The 27059-nt window shown below is 45.8% G+C and overlaps 1 protein-coding gene across 3 annotated transcripts; it reads left to right on the top strand.

Moving 5' to 3' along the window:
• On the top strand, positions 1-24176 carry INHBA (inhibin subunit beta A). 3 transcript variants are annotated; one of them, XM_067042885.1, is made up of 3 exons: positions 1-268; positions 9012-9543; positions 18748-24176. In XM_067042885.1, exons 2-3 carry the CDS (start codon positions 9156-9158, stop codon positions 19635-19637), a joined length of 1278 nt encoding a protein of 425 aa, XP_066898986.1. In that variant the 5' UTR covers positions 1-268; positions 9012-9155; the 3' UTR covers positions 19638-24176. The 3 variants fall into 3 exon arrangements, with proteins under 3 accessions (XP_066898986.1, XP_066898985.1, XP_058930216.1); XM_067042884.1 differs by lacking the exon at positions 1-268 and adding an exon at positions 3748-4227; XM_059074233.2 differs by lacking the exon at positions 1-268 and adding an exon at positions 6468-6544.
• Positions 24177-27059: the final 2883 nt, after the last annotated feature.

Genomic DNA, 27059 nt, shown 5'->3' with positions numbered 1-27059 from the left:
GGGGCAGAACCTTTGGACTCTTTCTATTAGCACACGAGGGAGGCAGCAATTCACTGATAAAAAGAAATACACACAGGACTGCCCCCAGCCTTTCCCGTGTCTTCCCTCCAAAGCTACAACTTAGGAGCCAGTTGTGGGGCATTTCTGTGGAGAGACGACACTGGATTAAGATCAAGATTTCCGCTCTTATCAGTCCGATGGCATTTATAGGCTAAGCCTATATGTCCTCAAGTCGGCGACATGGAACTTTTAACCCAAGGGCATCCAGGTGAGAACCACGATTAGGACAATCTGTTATCCGTTCTCTTGTAAGTACTTTTCGTAGTCTTCTGGGGCAAATAGGAAGATCAACCAGATGTTTCCTGATTGGATTAGAACTGAGTTTTGATAAACAATTTGGAAATATATGTGGTCAGGAAGGCCTTTGAGGGCAGGTTTATTCCATTTGCATTAGTGTTGGGTTTTTGTGTTTTTTTTCCCTCTTTTTCAATATCTATTTTTCTCTAGAGGTTAAAAATGCTTATTTCTCCCTCTAGATTGAGTTTTTCACGAGTACTAAATGGTCACTTCTTGGGAAGAAATGCAGGCTTTTCTGAAGCATTTGGCTTTTCTGAAGCATTTGGCCTTTGGTTCTAAAATAAACATTTACCTGAGGAGACTGCGATTCAGGTGTTGGAGTTGATGAGATGGCTTCTGAGTGTCTTAAGACATTCCCCTCGTGCTCTGTTCATCTCAGCACAGTCTCTGACGGACCCTCCCCTCTCTAGATGATCCAGGTCACTCAGGGACTAAACGATAAGCTTGGGACAACAGCATTTCACATCTAAGCTAGTTAGAGCCAAGCAAATTCCCTTTTGTGGGTCTCACCAACATTTGCTGATGGTGATGATTATTTTCCCTGAGGTGGGCTCCTTCACACACCTGAAGGGCCATGGCCTTCCTAAGGAAGTCTGGAGAATATAATCTTGCTTGGAACATGCATTAGGATTTAGCAAAGCATTCTGTTTTCTCTCTGTGGATATTGATTGTGTGTCATTCCCCTGAGGTATTAAACAAATAAAATCAGCCACATCATATTTGTTTGCTCTGGGAGCAAGGCATGGTAATCTCGCTTTTGCGAATTTTACTGCAGGGCATTCACTAGTGCGTAGATTTCTCTGACACGGAATTGCTCAAATGAATAACTCATTCCTCATTCACTTTTTGTTTTCCATGATCTGTTGCCTCCTAACGACTTGGGTGGGGGCCAGCTCATCTCATTTTGTTGCTGGTCACCAAGATTCTGCTTTTGACTAGAACATAAAGCCATCAGGGGATACACGGAGGCCCCACTGGGAAGTTGGTGGGGACGCCTGAGAGGTACCGTCACTGTGTCGGTATCTGCTGTGTGGTGTGGGCCTCCATTAATCAGGAAGCACAAGGCACAGGAGGAAGCAGAATCCCTTGACTTATTAGTCTCTTGCCTGGTTGCTAAGGCCCCTTGGGTCATGGATGGGAAGGAAAGTAGGTGAAACTTTTTTTTTTTTTTTTTTGCGGTATGCGGGCCTCTCACTGTTGTGGCCTCTCCCTTTGAGGAGCACAGGCTCTGGACGCGCAGGCTCAGCGGCCACGGCTCACGGGCCCAGCCGCTCCGCGGCACGTGGGATCCTCCCGGACCGGGGCACGAACCCGCGTCTCCTGCATCGGCAGGCGGACTCTCAACCACTGCGCCACCAGGGAAGCCCAGGTGAAACTTTTAAATGATAACTCTCAAATGCAAAGCAATTAACATTTGGGGCCAGTAATTTCTCTCTTGTGAGGGCTGTCTCGTCTACTGTTGGGATGTTTAAGCAGCATCCCTGGCTTCCACCCAGTAGAGGCCAGTAGCACCTCCCTTCCCAGTTAGGCCAAGCAAAAATGTCTTCAGACATGGCCAAATGTCTCCCGGGGAGCAAAATCATCCCAGTTGAGAACCACTGCTGTAGATGGAGAGATAGCCGTTTGTTGACTGGGGTTTTTTGGTTTGGGTTTTGTTGTTGCTTTTCTTTCCTTAGTCATTTTGGTTCTAGCATCTGGGTTCCCTTGGTTCAGACAAGGCACTTCCCAAATACTCTTCAAACAGAGCAGTTGAGCATAGCACAAAGCCTTGTGGGATATTCTGGTGGTTCTCAGAGAAGTGGGAGGCTTAGGAATGAGAGTTTTTGGATTAACCATTTCTGACCCTGTTGTCTTCTAATGAATTTTGGAGGATTTTTTAAAATTTTATTTTACTGAGGTATAGTTGATTGACAGTTTCTGCCTGTACAGCACAGTGATTCAGTTACACGTATATATACGTTCTTTTTTCATGCTCTTTCCATTATAGTTTATCGTAGGATATTGAAGTATATGGTTCCCTGTGCTATACGGTAGGACCTTGTTGTTTATCCGTCCTATATATAATAGTCTGCATCTGCTAATCCCAAACTCCCAGTCCATCCCTTGGAGGAATTTTAATGTTTCCCTCTCTCTCTCTGTTTAGCTGTATTCATTCATTGATTTGACATAAAAGCAAACAGCTTCCTAACTCAGTTTGGAATGTGAAACGCTCATCCTTCTTTGTCCCAAATCTCTCTACCTAACCTAGATCCCAGGCAATGGGCAGGCTCCAGCTGTCCAGGAAACAGGCAGGGGTTGCCAATCTTGTATTCAACCCAAACCATTTGATGAGACTCCAGAAATCTCGCTGCAGCAAATATCACTCTGGATCCCGCCCACGTTTTCTGGATCCCGAGCTGCCTCTCGAGGGAGTCCACTCCCCATCGGGGCAAGGTTTTCCTGCCTTGAGCCCAGAATAACACGTCAGCTGCTGAGAACACCTCGAGTCCTTTTGATTTCTCCCTCTAGTCACGTTTTATGTTCCGTTTCCCAGACGGGATGAACCAGAAATCATGCTTTTGGGGGAACAGATTTTTCACAGGAAGGAACGAAAACACCCTGAGTCTTCAGCAGCTCTGAATCGCCCCCCCCCGCCCCCCAGCCTCGTGCCATTTCAATGGAATCAGATGACAACTTCCCAGTCACCTGCTTGGGGCGTTCACGCCTCCTGGTGTTTTATTATTATTATTTTTTAAACAGAATAACAGCAAAGCGTGAGCAGCAGCGAAAACCACAGAGCCATGAAAAACGGGCCCCTTTTCTAGGCCTGTCTCCTTGTTCCAGGAGTAGTGAGTAAAGAGACCAATTAATAGCATGGATGGAAGCCGAAGGACAGACGGTTTGCTTGAGAAGGAAAAATGAACATTCTCGCTCCTTGATCTATGCCAACTTTGTACGGGGACAGCTGTTGCCACGGGTAAACGCCACTATAGGTTAGCCGTGCCCCGAGGTGTGTGTCACCGCGGGCCCCAGGATGGCACCGGGGCGCTGGTCTCTCCCCCCCGCTCACACCACTGAGCCCTTATCCTTAAAGGAACTTTGGGTTTTGACCAGCTCGCTAATTGTGATTGAAAACACCAGCTTTCCCAGCAAGGCACAAGCCCTGGAGTTTCGCAGCAGCAAGACAGGCCCTAATTGCTCCATTTACATAAAAGTAGAAACATACAACTTCTAAATATACATCTCTGGCACATCGCGCCTTTTGCAATTACAGTAAAATAAGGTACCACAGTTTCCCTCCCGGCTCCTCGAAGCAAGCTGCTCCACCGGATTCTCCAGGGGCCGCTTCTCCAGGCGAGAACAGAGCCCTGCAGAAGGCTCCAGCGAGGAGTCGGGGAGCTTTGTGAAGTCGCCAGTAAATCAGGCCGCCTGCACTAGGTGCAGAGCGCGGTGGCAGCGGGCCACCGTGCTCGCGCAGCGGCTCGGAGGACCCGGCTCCGCGATCGGAAAGGGGACAGAGCCGGCGGGGCTGGAGCGCTCCCCGCGCGCGTCTGTCCGCCCCGGAGCCGGCCCGCAGGTCCCGGTCCTGGTCCCTGACATTGGCCGTGCTTTCAGCCGTGGCCCTGATGGCTGGGTTCAGAGATTCGCAGCCGCCCTCACTGATCAGTGATTTTTCCCCCCCTCCCTCTCTGAATTCTCTAGCTGCCAAAAGGGGGGAAAAATCAAGAGCTGCTCTTAAAAGAAGTTGCCCTTGCTGGTTGGTGCTCGGGGTAAAAATAGAGGCGGCCGCTTGCGCACGGCTTGGCCCGGACTCCGGCCCCGCGAGCCGGGCCCGAGCGGCGGCCGCGATCCGGCGTGATCCCCGGGAGCTGCCAGCAGGTGTTGCTCAAGGTACAGTAGCAGGCCAAGCAGCGGGACCGCAGGGCCGGGGTCGGGGAGCCGCGGGGGGAGGGGGGCAGGAAGTGAAAGAGAAACCAAGCCGAGGAAGGAACGGGAGATGCTGATCAGGAGCTGGGCGAACCAGCTCCCCGCCCCTGGGGCCTGGAGTCCGGGACGGAAAAGATCATTCCGCCATCCAGAATAGTCGACAGAAGTTATTTTAACCTGCCAACTTCCCCTCCCACTCCCACCTCATCGCCACTGAGTGAGGAGGCATTTCCAGCGTGGCTCAGCTCTGGGGCTGGGGATTCAGGTGGAAAATGACATCACAGCTGGTGGGCTGGCCTAGGCAGGTGGGCCCTCCGGTGGCTTCCGCGGCCAACGCGATCTGAGTCACCCGAGAGAGGGTGTCTCCTCTGGTCGGGGTGCCGCAGATTCCTGTGACACACACGTTCAGAGAGAGGCACCGGGGCATCTCAGAAATCATATCACCTAGTAGTTTTCTGGGCACCGTGCTTGACCCTGCAGTGGGGTATTGTGGACCCCACTTTATAGACGAGGACACGGAGGCCTGATGTTATCTGGTCAGTCAGCAGTGGAATCGGGGTCTCATCCGGGTTGGTTTGTGCCCCCAAGCTCATAAACATGGTGGTATTTCCAGAACACCAACGTTCACGCTGGGGGGAGGGGAGCCTTTAGATGCCCGGCCGGACACTGCTGTCCTGGACCGCTCATGCGAAAAGGATGGGGAAGTTCCTTTCTTACAGAGGGGCTGGGTCCGTCCTGTCTGAAACTGACGGGCAGCTTTGGAGTTAACCAACACCGATCCAGTTTCTATCTTTCCTTCTCAGATTCCCTCTGGTCCTGTACAACCTAACGATTTTATTTCCTACTTCATTTCTGCCTATGCAATTCTTAGAATACTCCCCCCACCCCAATACACAGCTCAGCACCCACACTTTCTCTGTGTTTAGCCAAGACAGAGCCCCTGAGACAGACTTCTGGTGTCCTAAAGGAACCTGCTTAGACTACACATCAGGAGGCCAGAGCCTCTATATTTCGCTTGTGGGCACAGTGAAAAGTTTATTTTATGCATGTTAAATCCTGCATACAAAATGGCATATGTGGTCATATGGCTTTCATTAGCTCCCAATTTTGCCCATTTTATTCAACTTGTCATGAGTGCCCAGCTCAGGCTTCAGCTATATTCCTTCAAACAACCATCCCCCAGCACTTTTGTCTGAGGAGTCCTTTCTCCTGTGTTATTTCCCTGGCTTGCTAACACTGCCTCCTCCCTCCCCCAAAACACCCTGACCAAGTTAACTCCTGTTTCAAGAAACGTTCACGTCTTTTCATTAGTCTCATGTTATATTTGTAACAATTTAGAAATCATAGGACTTGACGTTCTGGTAAAGAAGAATGATGTCGTTTTTTTGTTTTTTTTTTTTCTAGTTAGACTGGGATTCTAAAGACTGGGAAGGATACTCATAAAGTTCACTAGCAGAGAATGACTATTTCCAAAGTTCTTGGTGATAAATGATTTATAAAGCAGGCATTCAATTTCAAGATGTAAAATAATAGTGTAAGTCAGCAGAGGGTAGACTATCAGCCTGTAGGTATACATATTTTCCCTTTCTTTTTCTCCATACAATATCTTATTTTTTAAAATTAAGTTATTCAAGATGGAAAATAATAGTGTAAGTCAGGGGAGGGGAGATCATCCCATATAGGTATACATATTTTCTTATTTTTTTTTCGCCTTCCTGAACTATCTTATTTGAAAAAGTAAACTCAGAATCTCTCTGAAGAGCACTGTGAATTTTTCTTCACCGTTAGAAACAATAAAATACTTTGTAAATAGAGGCAACTTCATGAAGTAACAGATGTTTTATGTGAAGATGTAAAACCAAGCCTGGATATAATGAGAAGTGTGTGCATGATTGGTCAAAGAAAAGTTGAAAGTTGGAACCTCAGTGAGATAGAGCTGTTGGATTCGGGGATTTTTTCTAAAAGGGAGTCCCGTCAGTCAGAGGTTTTTCACTGCCTCAGTGATCACCCAGTAGTGTCACAGCAGCCAAGAAAGGCTTTCCATTAGATAATGAGTTATGAAATATGTCTTACACTGGAAAAACCAGTCATCTGCTGATGTCATGCTGCTCCTAACCAATCCCAAACAAAGCCCCAGCCCTCTTCTGCTTGACTGGTACCCGTGTGTGACTGTACAAATAAGTAGTACAGTATAAAACTGCTCAGTGCCAATACCATGAAGAGGAACTTGGACAGCTCTTACCACATGAGACAAGAGTCTGCTGGTGAGAGGACCGGAAAGGTAATGCTTTTTCACTCTTACTTCTGAGCTCTTTCCACGTTCATAGTCAGGATGGTGAGGAAGCCTTTTACAACTTACTGGCACTGCCATGCAGATTGTGATCTGTACCTTTTTACGTATGCAAGCAAGTTAGTAAAGCTTTTACTAGTAGAGCATGCAAATAGATTATGTGTTTCTACAACCCAGTTCAGCACCTCTATACAAGGACCCGTGCCAAAGAGAAAGCTGATTTTTAAGTTGCATTCACAAACAGTAAATTCAGGGGACACACACACAACTCACATACAGAGGGAGTTCAAATGATGAGTTGCTCTTATCTAAATGCAGCTATTGGGACTCTCAAGTTGTTTGTAGTCGTGAAACTTTGAGTTCTAGTTCAGCCTTTCTTGTAAAACTTAGTTGGGCTACAAAATGCTTTGGGTATTGTATATGTGACGCCAAATAGGTAGATTATAAGTCTTCTATTTCCAGGGTATTTTATTAAGGGATGGTGAACACAAATGCTCCCCCTCCTTCCCCATTCTCTTTCACCATCCCCCAATTAAAAAAAAAAATTAGATTCTTTAGGGAAGGTCAACAAAATCTTAACAATAATAGCAGAGTGTAATTGATGGTAACAGACAAAGTCTTGCAGGCAGATGCTTCAGCAAAGGGGGGCAGGGTATCCAATTCAGAAAAGCATTGTTACCTGTGCAAACTGTAATTGTAACTTAGTATCACACTGGCCTCGCCCTCCTCCCCTTGCCCTCGGCTCTTATGCTTGCAAGTAATGCTGTTTATTAACTTTTCCTACCCAAAGTGCATTGCTTGACTCTAATGCTCTGGACACACTAGGTGTCAGATATAAGCTGACTGTATCTACAGAAACTGAGAGGACTTATGTGTGGGGGAAAAAAAAAAAAAAAAAAAAAACCAAACCCGAGAGGGAAGGAAAGCTTTAACAGATGGACCTCTTAAAGATACTTCTGCAAGATAAAAGCAATAAGACAGAAAATGAAAAAAGGGGGGGGGACAGGGGGGAGGAGAATTTAAAAAAACTCAGAGAGGCATTGTTTAAAATTTCACATTTTTCTTTTTCCGTGAACACTGAAATCCATGATGATTTCATCTGTGCTGTTCCTTTGAGAGAAAAAGAAGCCATCAAGAGGCCAGTCCGTGAACAGACTGGTCCGGGATGGGGGTAGGGGGCAGGCTGAACAAACTACCACATGACAGAGAAAATAATTTGCCAATATATTTTAGAGATTCTTTCCCCCTAGGACCAGTTATTCAAGTCACAGGAGTGCACTATTTGTATAAAGTAATGTGGGAAAGGCCAATGGAATTTTGCATTTTGTCTGTGAAGTCAGGGCCAGCGGTGGTGAGCTGTCATCCGGGAGTGTGTGTGCCGGGCAGGAGGGGCGGCGGCTAAAGAGAAGGGGACAGAGCTTCACAGGACAAGAGCATGTACCACGCTGCCTGCCTGCCTGTGGATCTTTCAATGCCCGGCTGCATTTTGCAGTTGGGAAAAGTAGAGTGCATTATATGACCCCAAGCGGAAGTTCTACTGCACTCCCCTCTGATAGCCTGCCAGTGTGGACGGCCCTGAACATTGAAATATGAATGAATGGGGGAAAAGGAGGGTCTGCAGGATTCCCTCTGGCCAGCAAGATCAGGCTGCCCCCGGTGACCCCTCTTTCCAAGCCCCACCTTCCAGGCTGTGGCCGGGCTGGATGGAGGGGTGCTGGGGGCAGGCTGTTTCCGTCTGGTCCTCCCTGTTGATGGAGACGGGCCATTGACTGGGGCTTTGCTTTCCCCTGCAAAAGAGGAAGAAGGTGAAGCAAGGGGACTGGGCATAGGAAGAAAGGGGAAAGAGGCAGCAGCAAATCAGCAGCAAATCAGGAGAATTTCTTTCAGAAGGGAAAGTAGAACTGCAGAGGAGAAGGGTGATATTTGAAGAGAGGTGTGTGTGAGGGAGCGGTGAGGAGAAGGCAGGCAGCCTGGCAGAGAAAGCGGTCCCTCCCCTTCCTAATCACAGCCTTTACTCACAGACAAACTCCCTCCCTCTCATTCACTCACTCACTTAGGGCCAATCACTCCCTTTCTCTCCCTCCCTCCCTCTCTCTCTCTCTCTCTCTCTCTCTCTCTCTCTCTCTCCCCCTCTCTCCCTCTCTCTCTTTCCCTCCTTCCCTCCCTCCCTCCCTCCCTCTTTCCCTCTCCCTCTCCCCCTTCTCTCCCTCTCTCTTCTCTCCCCCTCTCTCCTCTTTCCCAGTCTCTCTTTCCCTCCCATCCATTCTCTGTCTCTGTCTGTCTCCCCCCCCCACCCTGTCTCTCCCTCCCTCCCTCCCTCCCTCCCTCCCTCCTTCTCTTTTACTGGGAGACAGTCAGAACTCTCCTCCCTGACAGCTACAAACCTACAGCACTGACTGCATTCAGAGAGGGAACCTGCAAACAAAACTTCACAGAAAACTTTTTGTTCTTGTTCCAGAGAATTGACTGAAGAGGAGAAAGAAAAAAAAAAAAAAAAAACCAAAAAGGAAAAAAAAAAAAAAAAAAAACCTGTGCGTGAGTGGGGGGGGGAGGAAAAGCAGAGCCTTTAAAAAGGGCAATCAAAACAACTTTTGCTGCCAGGATGCCCTTGCTTTGGCTGCGAGGATTTTTGTTGGCGAGTTGCTGGATTATAGTGAGGAGTTCCCCCACCCCGGGATCCGAGGGGCACAGTGCAACCCCCGACTGCCCGTCCTGTGCGCTGGCCACCCTCCCAAAGGACGTACCCAACTCTCAGCCGGAGATGGTGGAGGCCGTCAAGAAGCACATTTTAAATATGCTGCACTTGAAGAAGAGACCCGATGTCACCCAGCCGGTACCCAAGGCGGCGCTTCTGAACGCGATCAGAAAGCTTCATGTGGGCAAAGTCGGGGAGAACGGGTACGTGGAGATAGAGGATGACATCGGCAGGAGGGCAGAAATGAATGAACTTATGGAGCAGACCTCGGAGATCATCACGTTCGCGGAGTCAGGTGGGTGCCGGCCCTGGGGGGATGGGGCGGGGGGGGGGGGTCACGTTGCTCTGACAGTCCTGGGAGGAACTTCTTGCCCTCCAGGGGTACCCTGCCGGGCAAGGTCGGGAGTTATTAGGGGACGGCAGGGGAGGGGGAGAGGACCGCACAGAGCTGGGCTGCTGGGCTGAGCCCCGGCAGGAGGTGGCGAGGTCACACTTGCGTATCTCAGCCCGTCGCCCCGGAGGAAGCTCTCGGCCGGATCTGGAGCAGGAAGCCGCTCTGAGAGAGGCTCCCTCGGCCTGCCGGGGAAACCAGATCAGAGCAGCCCGGAGGAAAGCCCGGGCATTTTGGGGTGCTGGCCGGGAGCAGCGGGGGCGGGGTGTCGGGGGGAGCCTGGAGGCTTCCGGACCCCATCCCAAGTTTTTACTGGGGGGAGGGGAGGGGCGGCGAGCGCGGGATCGGGGCGGCATGGCACAGATGAAGTCATTGTCTCAAAAACGACCCCTTTTCTTTAAAAAAAAAAATCCAGTCAGGGGCCACATCCGAGAAGCAGGGCGTATTAGTGACAGTCATGTTGACCTTTAGAAATTCTGCCTGTAAGAGCACAAACATCGCATTCGAGGCAGCGAAAAGCCACTTTGGGGGCTGGGGGGTTAGGAAACAGATGACACTGAACCAGCAGTCCCTTTCGGAGCACTGACTTTTGCTCTCTGAACCAAAAAAAAAAAAAAAAAAAAGAAGAGAAAAAAAGAGTTTTGTTCTCTGTAAAGTTACTAAGAGCTCTCGGCCAAGAAATGCAACCTTGACAAAGTGCTCTCAGATACTACGCTGAGGGCTCCCTCCATCCTTAAGAGGAAGAACTTTAATAAATAGATTCTCACCGTTGGCTCAGGACCGAGCTAACCTGTTGCTGAAGAAAAAAATTACCTGTCAAAAGGGCGGGCTGGAGACCCTGGGGGCCAGGTTATTTTTACAGTTAGGCGACCCAGATCCTTTTGCCAGCCTACAAGCCCCAGCATGCAGCCCAGGCACACAGATGTGTTAATTTCATGTTACTTTCATGGTAATGCCAGGCTAAAGAACTGTCTCCCTTGCCAAATCCATTTGAAAGGAATGCCATTGTTTTGTTTGGTGGAGCATATGGCCAGTAAAGTATGTGCCGGGACTCCCAGCATTGCTGTTTAAAAGTTTGCCGCAGCAGTATAAACAATTAAGGCAACACTCAGAATTTCCAGTCCTGAAAACCTGTTGACTCAGATGTTATATTTCCAAGAAAACCATGAGAGACCTGGGCATCCTTCTGGGGGAGATAGCCTGCAGGCTTGCTGGCTTCCCCTCGTAGGAAAAGCCCTGGTGTTCTGCGGGGCAGTTGAGCTGTCTCACCAGAAGCTTCTTTCTTTTCAAGAACGTCTGACTTCCTTCGCTTAAAGCTTTTTTTTTTTTTTTTTGATGCAGCTGCAAAGGACACACTTTTGACTTTATCTTGTGAAGCTTATTGAGTGAAAAAAGGCAGGTTGGAGTTTTTGAGTTGCCACCCAGTTTTTCTCAACCATTCCTGGGGTCCTGAGCAGGGAATGGATTCCAGTGGTCTAGGGACTGCTCCTGTCACAGAGGGACCCTATATATGTTCCTATATACCAATTGCCACACAGAATGGCCTTAATTGCAGCTCTTCCTCAATTGGCTTTTCCCACATCATATGACTAGGTAGACCTCTGCCTTTGGCCACTTTTAACTCTATGCCTGATGCTAGCTAGCAATATGCCCACTTTCTGACTTCTCTGACTTGTGTAGCAAATCACTCTCTCGGCATTGAGGGATTCTGCGGTAAAAGAATTTGACTTTTTTACCTTCTTTCTGACTTATGGCCCTCATCTCAGTGCCAGGTCTTTTTCTCAGTTATATGAAATCTCTCGTCATTTTTCAAAAGATCTTTTCTGGTAGGTGTTTAGTTTGAAAGAAATTGAGCTACTTTTTGAAAAGGTGGATTCATTTGTCTCACATGTTGACTAAAGTTTAAGGTCTGTAATGCAAAAGTCCTCCTGGTTGAGTTTACAACTTGACTTTGGGTGAGCCGCTGGATTCTTAGAAAAGGTTTATGACGCGCTTGCTTGTTCTTCTTGTTTGAGAAGTTTCACGCCTCAACTTTAAGTCGATTTTGTATGATTTCACAAAAACGACTGCTCTGTGGACAATCTACTCTCCAAATAGAGTAAGTACCATGTGAGTATTTTGCTGTTCTTTTGCTGACCCAGGAAAGAGATTTATCTTCGGGATGATTGTAGTGAATATACGAAAACGTCTTGTTACTTTTGGAACAATTCAACCTTAGCAGTGCTCAGACGACGTCAAATGTCAAGGTTCAGGGGGCTAGCAAAGGGCATTCATTTTTCTTTTCTTTAGAAACTGTTCTGTACAGCATAGAATCCAATCAGTAAGTCATCTGTCACCTGCATGCATGTCACAGATGTTCACCCCTAGATGCATCCTTCAGCCTCAAGATTCCTCATTTGGGGATTCCTGTTTAATTGTGGCCTCTGCTCACCAGGATGGTTGAATAAGGCCAAGACATGGCCACCGCAGTTGAGGAACTCCAAAAACTCAAGTGCCAGGAACTTGTTGAACTGAGTCTGTCCCCTTGTGCTTAGGTAGAAAGCACCCCATCTTGGTAAGGCTGATATGAGTTGTTATTGACTAAGCAGCAAAGCCTTGCCCTCAGGCTCTCTGACATGTATTCCCACAAACAAAAATTATTTTCAAGTTTGTCATCCCAGATTGCTCACCGAGGTGAGGTATTCTTTGCAAGGCTGGCAACAGAATCCTCTGTTGTTTCCTTTAACACCTTAAAGGAAAGGAGGAAGAGATGGGTAGGGCCAAGCCAGCTATCACCATAATTGTCATTGAAGTCAAAATCAGTGGTCTTCTTGACAGCTCTATCTTAATTTCTCTCTCTCTTTTTTTTTTTTTTCATTTGTGACAATAGCTGGTCAAAGTACAATAACACTGTATCCTTGAGTCCTCCCATGAGGCCAAATTTATACTCTGATTCTGGTAATGAAGTTAGCAATTGATAGCACTTGTTGAAGAATGGATAGGGGAAGAAAGACACATCAAGCACCAAGAAATAGAAAATGCTCACATAGCCCAGCCATGTGGGTTTGAAAGGAACACATAAAGCTCCTCCCTTGGAAGATGCTAGGTACAGAAGATTTGAGTTAGAAATGTACACAAACGTTCCCAAACAGGGGTCGAAGGCAGCTTGCTAGGATGACTAGTTTCCTCCACCCCAAGAAAGCCGTCTCAAGGTGGAGTTGACTCCCATCACCCCACGTCAGTCTTCTGAACCTGCCTGGGAATTCACCCTCACTGGAGGGTGTCTTTAGGGGTTACACAGTTTCTTCGCTGAATAGTGGGAAATGATCCGCCACAAGAGGGCGCATTCCAAAGACTTTTGCTCCTTAACCAGTTAATCTTTTAGGGAAACACAATTTCACCTACTGGAAGCCCTAGCCTGAATCGCCCTAATCTTGGTGATTATCAGCTACCCCCTCCTTCCTATCATTCTGCAGGAACAGTTAGGATTTTATGGGTTGGGAGGGACATGACTACTACCTGTAACATTTGAAATGAGACAGAAGGAAAGGAAATGGGAATTCTAGTGATACATGTGAACATTCCGGAGCTCTATGGAAGACAGAGGAATGATAAATTTCAGAAGCAAACAAAGCAGAGCTGGGAGAAATGTGACCATGAATCATCAGCAATACTGCTTTGCTCACACATCTCTCCCTAATACGGCCGCCTGGGCTTTTCCAAAAAAACCTCTTCCATCTCCCCTGATGTGGTTGCCTAGTTGTCCTGTCTTATCAACGGTTTTCAACAGCAACAAATGACAAGTGACTTCGAACAGGGAGGAGAAAGTCTATTTATTTAACACCTTGTGGGAACAGAGCTTACGGCTTTGGAGGATGTGTTTGTTTCTGAACCGGGAGTGTAGAGAGAAATGGTTGGGAAAAGATGTGGAAAGAGATGTGTTAGTGGTTTGGGCCGGTGGAGGAGGTGCATTGGAGTCGGGGTGTGGGTAGAGTGTCAGGGTAGAAATGCAGTTTTCATATTTGGAGAGCCAGGAATCGTACCTTCCCAGGACTTTTCCTGAAAACACGTATTCGTTCTTGCCTCCTCTTCTGCTAAAACATCCTCAGGCACGATCTCTTAGCTGTCGTTCGGAATGCTTCCTTCCCAACTGATTCCTAGCTCCAAAATCCAAAGTGTAAGAGTTCTCAGGAACTTTGAAAGAAGTCTCTGAAAGACTGTGGGTTGAACCTTCAAAATTTTTTTCTACTTCTTTTAGGAAACGAAAATCCCTTTCTCTCTAAATACTTAAACTTTTTCATCACCCTTTAAATGAAAGATGCAGGAATGTGGCTGAGCATTTACAATTCAATAGCACATCCTAAGAAAAGATATTCAGGCTAAAAAAAATCAAAAGCTAATTCATCACCAAACTTGTAGTTCTGCTACAGGCAAGACCCTCTCCTGTAGGTTAAAGGAGGCATAACCTTTAAGGCCTCACTTGCTGCTTTTTGCAGAAACCCCTGGAAACAGTCCAAATGCAAAATTAGTGCTTCAGGGAACACACATGCTAGCTCTGTATTCTCCCACCAATGACTAGACCACGTCTAGGCACAGGGAAACCTTGGTGAAGGACGGAAAATTAAAGTCACAGCCGCGTTTTACACCGGAGGCTTCCCTCCACCCCCCCCTCCACCTCCCATGGTGACTTTAACTTCTCCATAAACAACAAGGCTCTTTACATTAACCTCAGGGATTTAATCATTACCCACATGGAGAAGGGCAGCATACTCTGAGCAGGACCCCGGTGAGGGAAAAACCATATCACAAATGAAACACTGCTTGTTAGCATTGCTTATTTCATTGGCGTTGTTCAGGCGCCCATGAACCTGAGATGCTGGAGCCGGGGTTATGGGGAGGATGGAGCAGCATTTTGTATTCTGATGTGGGCGGAGGGGAACAGCCAGGAGCTTGGCTGCTTAACCCTTGGCATGCCGGTTCAGTGAGTGAGTTCTTAAAAACACTTGAAAAATTCTGAAAGCACAAAAGCAAAGGAAAATGTGCTTTCAGGTGTTTTCCCTTCCAGCCTTCCAAAGTCTTTCCTCCCGTCCGGCAACATTTCTGAGGTTTCCCCTATAAGGTGCAGTAGTCACCCCTCCTACCCATTTTTAGGCCCTTTTTTGCTCTCCCTTTGGTATGTGTCCACCGAGCTCAAGAGAGGTTTAAGTGATGAAATATTATCACCCACATGCGTCTGCGTGGGACTTTCTTAGTGAATTACTCAGGCGGAGCAGGCTGTGATACAAGCCTTGCTCACAAGCCTCGGGAGAGAAAAAATAGCACAGAGGATGAAAAGAATATTATCAGAGAGTAGGTAATGAAAGGTTAGCAAAGCCTCCAGCTATATCTAGATAGGTAGGTAACAGTGTAGGAACCCAGTGCACACCTGTATAAACTGATGCTGTACCACAAAGCACTATGGGAAGACTTCCATTCCGAGATATCATAGCAGGAGATATTTAAGTCAAACCTGAAACTGACTAGCAATTGATCCTGAACACCTCAGCCTTAGGCAACCTCCTTCCATTTTTCGAGTTGCTGTGCGTAGAGATTTGAGGATTGGAGCATGCTGAAAGCATCACTCCAGTATAGCCATCTGTCTCAGGTAAAACACAGATAAAGCAAATATAATCAAGTGACTACTTATATTTTTCATGCCTGAGAAATTTGAGGGTTGTACTATCTTTCTGAGACCTACAGCCCTGGTATATATGAATTCCATCCAGCGTCTAGCTGTCTCCTTCTCCCCACCCCCTTCTGCAATGAAAGCTAGATGTAAAAGAAAGAAAAATGCACTGCTTAATAAGTCAGAATACAATAGAACTTTGAAAATGTACCTGCATGTAAGGTAGACATTAGGAAGCCTTGAATCTCTCTCTTCCCCCCGTTCTCCTGAGCATTATGGCAACAGCATTTTCGTGAAATTGGATCTCAGTTTTATTTTTTTCCCTGATAAAACCTCATGCAATATACAAATAGCAGTTCCAGAAATGGACACCAGGAGAAGGAGGCGACAGGCATGTCAATTAGTAGGGGGAAAATCCAAATGTCAGAAATATGGGGGAGAGATCCGTACGCAGGCAGTGGAGGCAAATACAGGGAAGCCGAGTCTCTGCTCAGATCGTTAAACCGATGCATATTTCAGCACGGTGCCTCCTCCCAGTACGCAGGCGATGCCAGGCAGTTAATTGCCAGCCAGGACCAGGATGAAAGTCATTTTATGATGACTCTCTGATCCTAATATAACAGCACCTGACAGATTGAGCCCCCTCTAATGAGTACTCTCTTTGTACAATCCTCTCTCAGGAACACTAAATCATTTGCTTCCAAGTACGGCTGCCTGTGAAGAAGGGGCGGAGGCATATCTCGCACCAGAAGCCAGCCCTTGTGAAATGAGGGGCCGCCCTGTAGGCTGTTGCTGGAAGCAAGGGGCCTCGGCCTCGCTGACCCTCCAAAGGCAATTTGCACGCGCTGTCGCTTGGACAGGTCGGCCAGTGAGCATCTCACCACCTCCTCCCAGCATGTGTAGACTTCTCTGGATTGTATTCAAGGAAAGTCCAGCGTGGGTGGGTCCCCACTGCCGCCTGGACCCTCTCTTTACCCGGGCACCGTCTCCCCTCACCCTCGGCGCCCCACTGGCAAACATGGGTTACAGCAGAGCAGAGCCTGTGGGAACGAGTTACGTCAAACCCAGAGGGCTCTCCCAGCCCGGGGACGGACAGACTCTCCCGTTTCACACCCTTTCCTAGAAAAACAAAACAGAACCCTGTGGCCTCTGGCTTCTCTAATTTTGCAGCTACTACCTCTTTGTCTTTAGGGTGGCACCCTGTGCGGTTTAGGGTTTCGGAAGCAGAAGGGAGAACAGCGGGGAGCTTGTTAACATCCTCCGTGGAGCAGGGCGGATGTGCCGGAGCCGGAGGGGATCACACCGTCCTCCGGGCCGGTTCGCAGAGCCTGGGGCAGCTTCCGGCAGCTTTTTCCTCGGGGTCTCGCCAGGACCCTACCACGTTGAGTCTACAGCCGACCGTCTTTTTTAGATTTAAATGGTGAAGCTCTGTCTCCTGGACTCTCCTCTTTTGCTCTCTTAAAAGACAAACAATAGCTACCATCCCCCTCCCCCCACCCCCCCACCCCGCCGTTCTTTAGCAAAAGAGAGTACTGGATTCCCATTTTGGAAAAAAGAAGTCATCGTGCTTCCTAAAAAAAGACAGTTTCCTCCTCTGACTGCTCCCCGCTCTGGTGATCTAATCATAAACCGAACTTCATGATTCATTTCAACTCCCGCCAGAGATGCGAGGTCTGCCCCTCAGCACCACCGCCCTCAGGGCCGGTGTCCTCCCAAAGTGTATACAGAGATGCCGCAGCACCTTTCCTATGCAAACCTCCTCGGCCCCGGCCTCCGCGAATTTACCACTAGCACAATCACACCGTGCAGAGTGAGTTAAATTAAGAACAGAGTCTACAGCTCGCCATGCACAGAAGAGCCTGCTCTCTGCCGCAGAGAACTTGAAACCGGGCCTAAAATTTATAGTACCGTAAACATCTCAGGGCTGAGAGTGATAAGTACGGCTGGATTTCCGTTAGCTCTAGAAATCCAGGCAGGGAGACCCCCCCCACCCCCCGCAACTCCCCAGGGAGTTGTGAGTTCTGAGATGAACTCTCACATGGTTATCAGATTCGGGCTCGGGATGCGTGCACTCGGAGTGAGAAGCAGGTACATGCAGGCGGTGGTCTGGGGGACGTAGGGGGTAGGAGGTGGATCTCTTAAGCTAACTCAGTGCTAAGGGCGCCTCCACGTGTTACTAAGGAAGCAGGTAATTGCCTGCTTTCTGCTGAATTCTGGGCTATGACAGTGAATGAGACAGACAGGACCTCAGACCTGGGGCGTCCTAAGCTAGACTGGCAGGAGGGTGTGGGTGGAGACGTCAGAGGTGGCTGAGGAAGAGGCTCGTCCCGTCTGAAAACGGAAACCTTATTAGGCGCAGCCACTGAGGATGGTGTTTGTGGAGCAGGAGTCTTCTCGGCAGAGAGAACGGCAAGTGTCACTGCCTGGAGGTGAGGGATTGTAGGAGATGCGCGTGCTGTGTGTCTGTGCCGTGAGGATGGGGCAGTGAGAGACAGCTGAAGTGGAAGGTGGGAGCAGCTCAGGCAGAGCCCAGAGTTCTGTGCAGTTTCTGTTTTACACTGAGGGCAAAACAAGAACTCAGTCAAGGGTTGGAAGGAACAAGTGATGCAGACAGATACACCTGTGGGGGAAAGATCCCTTTACCTGCTTGATGGAGAAACGATGGGAGACGGGGCCTGACTCCACGCCCGCCTGGCCGCTTGCACATAAAAGAAAAGGCTGTTGCAGTGACCCGGGAAAGGAATGATGGGGAGTGAAGTGGGTTGTGGCCGTGGAGGAGGAGGAGTCTAGCTGTGTGGGTACACGCCACGCAGACTTACACAGCGGCGGGGCGGGGGTGGGGTGGGTATTTGCGTTGGGGATAATAGTATTTCCACAGCTTGCTAGAGTTTATAGTGTGTCTTCCTCTATGTTATCCCATTGGGTCCTTCCAAACCTATGGGATAACGGGTCAAATGTCACTATGTCATTCCCATTTTATAAAAGATGAAACTGAGGTTAAGTCAGTTCGTTAACAGAGCCTCCCAGACACACTCAGATCCAGACTGTCTTCTTTCTAGAGCAAGAGTTGACAAACTTTCTCTGGAAAGGGCCAGAGAGTAAATCACTTAAGCTTTGTTGGGCCAGATGGACGCTGTCTGTCACGGTTCCTCAAATCCGAGTTCTCGTGCAAAAGCAGCTGTAGGCAACCTATAAAGAAATGAGCCTATTTTACCTGCCCAGTAAAACTTTATGGGCACTGAAATTTAAATTTCCTGTAGTTCTCACAGGTCACAGCATCCTAGTTTTCTTCAACCGTTAAAAAAATGTCAAAACCGTCCTTAAGATCTGTGGGCCTTCATTTCAGGAGCCCGGTTGGAGACGGTCTGTAACAGAGGCCCCCACGCTTGCCTGCAATTAGGAAGTGGCCGTGAACCCCAGAACTCACAGTATCCCCGCTCTCTCTTGTGCTGTCTCGTCCTCAGGCACAGCCAGGAAGACGCTGCACTTTGAGATCTCCAAAGAAGGCAGTGACCTGTCCGTGGTGGAGCGCGCAGAAATCTGGCTCTTCCTGAAGGTCCCCAAGGCCAACAGGACCCGGACCAAAGTCACCATCCACCTTTTTCAACAGCAGAAGCGCCCGCAGGGCAGCTGGGACGCTGGGGAGGAGGCCGAGGAAGTGGGCTTAAGGGGGGAGAGGAATGAAGTGTTGATATCCGAGAAGGTGGTGGATGCCCGGAAGAGCACCTGGCACATCTTCCCCGTCTCCAGCTGCATCCAGCGGTTGCTGGACCAGGGCAAGAGCTCCCTGGACATCCGGATTGCCTGTGATCAGTGCCACGAGACCGGCGCCAGCCTGGTGCTCCTGGGCAAGAAGAAGAAGCGAGAAGAGGAGGGGGAAGGGAAGAGGAGGGACGGAGAAGGAGGGGCGGGAGGGGACGAGGAGAAGGAACAGTCGCACAGACCTTTCCTCATGCTGCAGGCCCGCCAGTCTGAAGACCACCCTCACCGGCGCCGGCGGCGGGGCCTGGAGTGTGACGGCAAGGTCAGCATCTGCTGCAAGAAACAGTTCTTTGTTAGTTTCAAGGACATTGGCTGGAACGACTGGATCATCGCCCCCTCTGGCTATCACGCCAACTACTGCGAGGGCGAGTGCCCCAGCCACATAGCAGGGACGTCGGGCTCGTCGCTCTCCTTTCACTCGACTGTCATCAACCACTACCGCATGCGGGGTCACAGCCCCTTTGCCAACCTCAAGTCGTGCTGTGTGCCCACCAAGCTGAGACCCATGTCCATGTTGTACTATGACGACGGGCAGAACATCATCAAAAAGGACATCCAGAACATGATTGTGGAGGAGTGCGGATGCTCGTAGAGCGCCCAGCCCAGGGGGGACAGGAGCAAGATGGTCCGGAGAAGACAGTGGTGACATGAAGACATGTTTAAGGTTTCCGACTGAAACAACCAGAAGCATAGAAATTAAACAAACAAACGAATATAAACTAAAGACAGAACCTGAAGCGGATGAAGGAAGATGTGGAGAAATTCCTTAGCCAGGGCTCCGAGATGAAACAGTTGAAGGAGGTGGGAATTTGGGGGGAGAGGGAAAATGGGGTACCCTTCACTTCTCCCTCCAGCATTCAAGGGGTGACAGCAGTTGCTCAAATGGGAATATTGTCCTCTCCTTTTCGGTTCCCTTTCGGTATGAGCCTCGAAGTCAACTTGTCCGGTCTGCAGTATTGTGGGCTGACGCAACCCAAATAGCATCTAGAAAGCCATGAGTTTGAAAGGGCCAGTTATAGGCACTTTCCCACCCAGTAACCCAGGTCGTAAGGTATGTCTGTGTGACCCTCTCTCTGTGTATATCAGCCCACGCACACACACAAAGACACATACCGCACACAAACACACACAGCCCAGCGCACACATGGACCAACACACAGACACATACATCACACAGCACACACACATGCTGCACAAAGACATGCACACACACACACACGGACACGGACACACACACCATACAGACACCACACACACACACACACACACACACACACACACACACACAGGCATTTCCACACCCCACACACACACGCACACGTTCTGGTAAAAGAAAGTGTGCAGCCGGTCACACCTTCTTTTTCTGCACCACTTCCACAACAAAACAAAAACCAACCTGAAAAAAACATTGAGACAAGAAAGGGAAGCATGAAAGATCAAAGGAAAGAAGAATACCAAGTTACATTTCGTTAAGGTGCTTATGATCTTAGAACTATGCAACCTAATAGGTTTGAAACTGTTTACCTGAGAGAGAACAAAAAAGAGAGACTTTTTTGTATTGGAAGTAACCTGATTAATTTTTATTTTCTTCAAGGAGAGATACTTGAAAGGAATATGTTTGTCCATCTGTTGGATCCAAACATTTCTATATTTTGTAAATGTTGTGTTTTTTTTTTAATCGTTTACTATTTGCACTACAATGGTGTTTGACCTGTCTAATCCTTATTTAACAAGTATTTTCTTTGGGTGGGGCGGGGCGGGTTCTGAGCTGCACTTAATGTGAGCTATAAAAGAACTGCTACAGCACACAAAATAGCTATTTTTATTATTATAATTCTAATTATTATTATTATTTTGTACCTTAAAAAATAGACACATACACCAAAGACATTTGTGTGAGCCTTTAAACAGTCTGTCTGTGGTTGGTATCATTAACCGTCAATGAGTCAGGGGTTGGGATCCAAGGTTGAGTAGGTGGATTGTGTTCAGGCTTGAAAGACCTGAGAAGTTTGGTTTTTTGACTCCTTTTACATCCATGAAACAGGACGTGTCATACTGGATGTACAGTAGTTGTACACTGTTGGCTATCAAGTTCAATCAGATTCATGGAACGCTCCATGCTTGTATGTGTATATATACAGTGCTCGGGCACATGCATGTCTGTGTGTATGTATACATGTGGCGCATTGTGTCCATACACATTTTAAGCACTTCAGGCTGTCATTTTTTAATGTTCTTAAAGCAATGAATGTTTGTGTGCAAAACACAGTATTTTTAAGAAGGATAGGCTATCGTTTTTTGCTTTTACTCTGAACTAGGTGGGCACATTTCAGAAATTTGGATGGGAAAAAGCCTCGGAATTCCAGTGAATATTCACCAAGACCCTCTTTCAATGTACAGGGATCCAATTCCCTCCTGTTTCTTGTCCTCCACCCCCATTCTACAAGTTATTTACTCCCTGCTGGGAAAACAAAACAGGAAACTCACGTTCAATCTAGGCTGATTAGTTTTGGATCACACATGTATTATCTGTTGGAATCAATCTTAAATCAGAAGCTTTTCAGACAAAAAAATTAACCTTTAGGCCAGAATAAAAGAGGTGGTTGTGTTTTGGGTTTTTGTTTTAATTTTTTTTTTTTTTTTTTTTTTTTTATGATTAAGGCCTGGTTTTGAGAAATACTTTCTGCACAGCTGGGCTCAAAAATCATGTTGTTGCTAGTAAAACGATAAATAATTCGAGGTAAAGGTGTTTGAGTAGGAGTGAGGAAGAGAACGGGGAGTGGGGATGGAGGGCAGTAGTAAAAATTGCGACTATTTACATTTACAGCCCAAACTCTTGATGTAGAGATTCGTACGCGTCGATTCGATGCAAGAAGGAAAAAAAACAAAAACAAAAAACCACTTGGTTTTCTAAATATCAAAGTACATGCTTAAAGCTAAATTGTTACTCATTTATTCTACAGTATTTAACTTGCCTAGATCAGAACTTATTCATCTATGTGCTTTTTAAAATACAGAACCTTATTTGTACTGACTTGTGTGAAGTTTGCAAAAATTGGAAAAACAAAGTCTAATTCAGAAAATTACATTATTAGCATTCTGCAAAATATTGAAGCTATCAGCCCTATGTCAATTCATAGATTTTTTTAAAATAGTAATAGTAGGAAAATAAAATATCAGTGAGAAGCCAGATATTACTCAAGGTGGTTTAGCTCTTCTTGAGAAAGAGTCCAGATCAGTCTGCTATCACACTAGGCTGTATGGAGGCAAGATTTAATGTCGTTACCTGGCTATATTTACTAAAGTCTAGAGGTTGGAGGGCTTTTTGACCTGCCTCTTTTTTTTGGCGCTGGAACTAATGGGAACCTGTAAATAGCCTGGGGAACCTGTAAATAGCCTGGGAAACCAAGTCGTATTTCACTGTGTGATAACAGAGCTGGCCCAGGCAATGACCAAAGCAAAGAGAGGTTAGAAAAACAGCTGATACCACTTTGTGGCTTCCATTCATCTCAAATACGTATGCCATCTACTAAAGCCTTTAAGTCCTGGACATATTGAAGGTACGATGGGGTTTGATGAGTGGCCACAGTCATTAGAAGCAGAGCTAAATGATATTCCATACGACAATATTTTAATGGGAAGATTTCATTTACGTTAAATTACACATCTTTGAACTTTAACCAAAATATTTTATTAAGTGTATACGGCCTTGAAATAACATGATAAATGACTACTATCTTTAATAATCTTGGAAGTTATGCAGCTCTGCGAACAGCCACACTTTTCAAGGAATAGCATGAGGTCAAAAGAGAAAGCTTTTAAATTCTACCAGATTGGGTCTTCCTTGTCTGTTTTCCTAAAACAAGTGTGGCGTCATCTGATCTTTGCATCTCTCTGCTCTTTCTGTAGGGCCATCTCTAGGCTTTTAAAAAATCTACCCACACCAGTCTTCAAAGCTTTGAAAAGCCTTTATGACCAAATATTTTTTTAAGAATGATAAATATGTTGTAGATTGGATTAACATTTTCTTTTCTTTTCTTTTCCAAAAAGTAAGGTGAATTCTGGCACACTGAGTTGGGATTTTCTTGTCCCTGAAGATCAACCGATTTCATACTTATTTAAGATTGATTCCACACTGATTTGAAGGAGAGTACCTGCCTTCTCCTCTTAGATAGAGCAAATGAATTTTTTGTCACCCTCGTGGGATTGGACATCAAGATGACTCTAAAAATCAGAGACGGTATTAAGCGTAGATTCAAATTATCATGTTCACTTGACAAAATGATTTCCTGTGGGCCTTTTGGCAACTTCCCTTTTCAAGGTAGAGTAAACTTCGTCACCCTGAAAACCTACACAGTAAATGGAACTTGTAGAAGTGGGCAGAAGTCTTGGGGGTGGACACTGTGTGTGTTTCAATTAAACCCTTTATCACTGAGAAGCTGTTGTATGGGTCAGAGAAAAATGAATGCTTAGAAGCTGTTCACGTCTTCAAGAGCAGAAGCAAACCACATGTCTCAGCTACATTATTATTTATTTTTTATGCATAAAGTGAATCATTTCTTCTGTATTAATTTCCAATGGGGTTTACCCTCTATTTAAATGCTTTGGAAAACAGTGCATTGACAATGGGTTGATATTTTTCTTTAAAAGAAAAATATAATTATGAAAGCCAAGATAATCTGAAGCCTGTTTTGTTTTAAAACCTTTTATGTTCTGTGGTTTATGTTGTTTGTTTGTTTGTTTGTTTGATTTTGATTTTGGTTTTGTTTTTTTTTTGGTTTTTTTTTTTTTTGGCATACTACATGCAGTTCTTTAACCAATGTCTGTTTGGCTAATGTAATTAAAGTTGTTAATTTATATGAGTGCATTTCAACTATGTCAATGGTTTCTTAATATTTATTGTGTAGAAGTACTGGTAATTTTTTTATTTACAATATGTTTAAAGAGATAACAGTTTGATATGTTTTCATGTGTTTATAGCAGAAGTTATTTATTTCTATGGCATTCCAGCGGATATTTTGGTGTTTGCGAGGCATGCAGTCAATATTTTGTACAGTTAGTGGACAGTATTCAGCAACGCCTGATAGCTTCTTTGGCCTTATGTTAAATAAAAAGACCTGTTTGGGATTTATTATTTTTATTTTTTTGTCTTATTCGTTTCCCAAGATCAACCTTGCACACATATTGCCACGTCGTTTGCTGGGTGGTCATTTCATTTCTACTGTAATTATCTGGAAGAGTATGAGAAAAATAGATCGAATGGGAGAGAGAGAACAAAAGCTGAATTGAGAGAGCGCATATAGAAAAAGAATATATACTGCTATGGCAGAGGTTGGTAATGGGCTGCAAGTACTTGGACCAGCAATATTTATATTTGATTCATTTTTTAAAATTTCCCATTTCTCAATGGGAAAATTCTTGTAGTGGCAAGTAACATGAAATAAAGAGACATTCCCTGTTTTCCTCCCTCCCTCCCACTTTTCTCCTCTCCATCCCTCCTTCTTCCTTCCCTCTTTTTTTTCTTCCTCCTTTTCTTTCTGGATAAAAAAACTGGAATTGCATGGAACAACCAGGGCTCAAGAACTACATACATAGGAAAGAAAAGTACTGGGACCAACCAGCCCAATTTGGAATCACACAAGTACAGTCCAGAATGATTGATTGTACACCCTTTTCTTCTATAGGTTTTTCTTTATTATCTGTGCCCATCCCAGAGGTTATATGGAGAAACTAACTTCCATAAATGCCCATATGAACAAGCATGTCTCCATTCATCATCTTATTTGCTGTTCCCGCATTGTTGTTTCAGCCAACCAGAACAGTAGATATTGACAACCCGTTTACAGATGAATCTGAGGCATGGTTAAGTAGCATTAATTGGAACTAGGATTCCAAGCCAGGTCTGTATTCAAGTCTCAGGTTTTTTTCTTCTGTTCCATACTTCCATTTTTTTTTTTGTTAGTTTCCTTATGTTCCAAGGAAAAGAAGGTGGTGGTGGAGGTGAGGGTTGAGTGTTGAACACACTTCTAACTTTTTAACACAGGTACTTTATTTATACTCACCAGACAGTTTACTTATCTCCAAGTGAAATGCCCAGTTTATGTAAATTCATACCAAACCCTTCTTATCTGTTTTAGGTAGGAAAGTTACAATTTTCTAAAATTAGAAAAAGAGAATTATTATAGTTTTGCTTTATATTTACTAATTTGTCTTTTCTATGCTTATATTTTGTGGAGGAAACCTTTCATCCGAAGTATTTTACTGTATGGCCTCAGTGATGTGTGCGTGTGTGTAATTGTGTGTATGTGCACACATTAGCACATGCATTAGCCTTCATTTCCGGTCAAGTTTAATAATGAATGTATATTAGGAACTAAGTAAAAACCCCACTGAATTACAAATGAGTAACTTTATTATGAAATTTATACGGATGTTATCATAAGTAAGAAAAAATAACTGAAAGAAAACAAGTCAGTTATAGAAATATATAAAAATACGTGTACATGTAAAAACACATATATGTACATGTAATACATATATTACACATCTAACATGTGATGTATATATACATATATATGGGGCAGAGAGAGAGAATTTGTCATCATTTAAAGGAACCATCTAAATCCATTTCATTTAGAGGTTTGGTCCTTTCTCAGAAATCAGTTGTCTGAGGATGTGTTCAAACAAAAGGGAAGAGAGCAGTGCAGTAATTCCTTCCTGCATCAAATCAAGTGTCTTCTTCCTTAAAAGAATTTTGGTGTCTCTTCTACGATCCGATGTTTTCTTCTCTTTGGTATGAAAAGGCAGGATCCATAGAAATTCTCCGTAACTCCCTTTCAGGGTTTCTTTAATTGACATGTCACCAGTGCCTACAGTAAGAAAAAATAAGGAAGACGAATTGCTTATCCACAAGCAAGGCTCACAGAGCTGTTTCAACACTTCTTAGGTGCAGACGATTGCCCCACTTGACTGTGTTCACTTTTGAGAAGAGTCTGTCATCCTAGGAATCCTACCACGCCTTCAATTCACTAGAGGGACACCAGAGAAGTACTTTTCTTGCAGAAGACTTGGCAGCTAAACTCTGAAAGCAGTTTTGGGAAATATTAGGCCAACTGATGGCATAAAAACGATGAAGGATCGTCTTTTTAAGAAACTGATTTCTGCTCGGGAAGCAGTTAGAGGAAGTGTTGAGAGAAGGTCTAATCCCTGTTAGAAAAGAGCACCGAAAGAGCCACCCAGGGCCAGAGTTAATTTGCTACTGTCATTCTGACTGTCGTGGTGGTGGTGGTGCCTGCATCATTGTCATGTGGGGGACACAGTGTTTTAAGACAAATACAATAATGTAGCACCAAAGATCCCAGGGAGTACGCCTTTCGTTAATGAAGTTGTCCACACAGTTCAGGACCATAGCTTAAGCTGTTTGAAAAGCTTGGGACTCACATGGGAGAAAAACATTCATTATGGGGAAACTCTTCCATTGTGAAAGAGAGACAGAAAGAAATAGCAAACACTGCTAATGTATGCCAGAAAGGGCAGGCCTGAGGCGGGGAAATGACAAAGCATTGGGCTGCAGAGTGTTTATTGTCCTCGAGTTGCCAAGCACTTTGAAGACAATCCTCAAACCCTTCTCAATTGAACCAGGGAAGCTTCTCACCATTGATCTCAATAACAAATGTTTGTGTTTCATGGTCAACTGTTTTCTGAATCCTTCAAAGACTCTAAGTAAAATTCTCATTAAATAGGCTATTTTAGAAAATAAAACTAATTTTCCATCTGAGTAATCATATCCCAAATATGATCAAATTGCCAACTAGATGAAATGGCTTGAAATGGTATCACAATAATACACTTAGTAGAGATTTTTATGCCAAATTATTGTGGGGGTTCACAATCCTGAAATCAACTAACTAAATCACCAGTCTCCCTAAGATCATGGACAGGCCCGTTGTTGCCAGGAAGTTACTACTAATGGCCTCAGATTAAAAACCCGGAGCAAGCAAATACAGCCTCTTCC

This window comes from Kogia breviceps, chromosome 9 (genome assembly GCF_026419965.1).
Source record: "Kogia breviceps isolate mKogBre1 chromosome 9, mKogBre1 haplotype 1, whole genome shotgun sequence".
In the NCBI taxonomy this organism is placed as follows: Eukaryota; Metazoa; Chordata; class Mammalia; order Artiodactyla; family Physeteridae; genus Kogia; species Kogia breviceps.
Note: the sequence above shows the minus strand (reverse complement) of the source record. Positions and strands in the feature narration are given on the sequence as shown.

Excerpts from the sequence above, each read along its gene's own strand:
- INHBA (XM_067042885.1), top strand. The coding sequence starts at position 9,156 with ATGCCCTTGCTTTGGCTGCGAGGATTTTTGTTGGCGAGTTGCTGGATT. Across the intron at positions 9,544-18,747 it reads CATCACGTTCGCGGAGTCAG|GCACAGCCAGGAAGACGCTG; the intron begins GTGGGTGCCGGC and ends TCTCGTCCTCAG.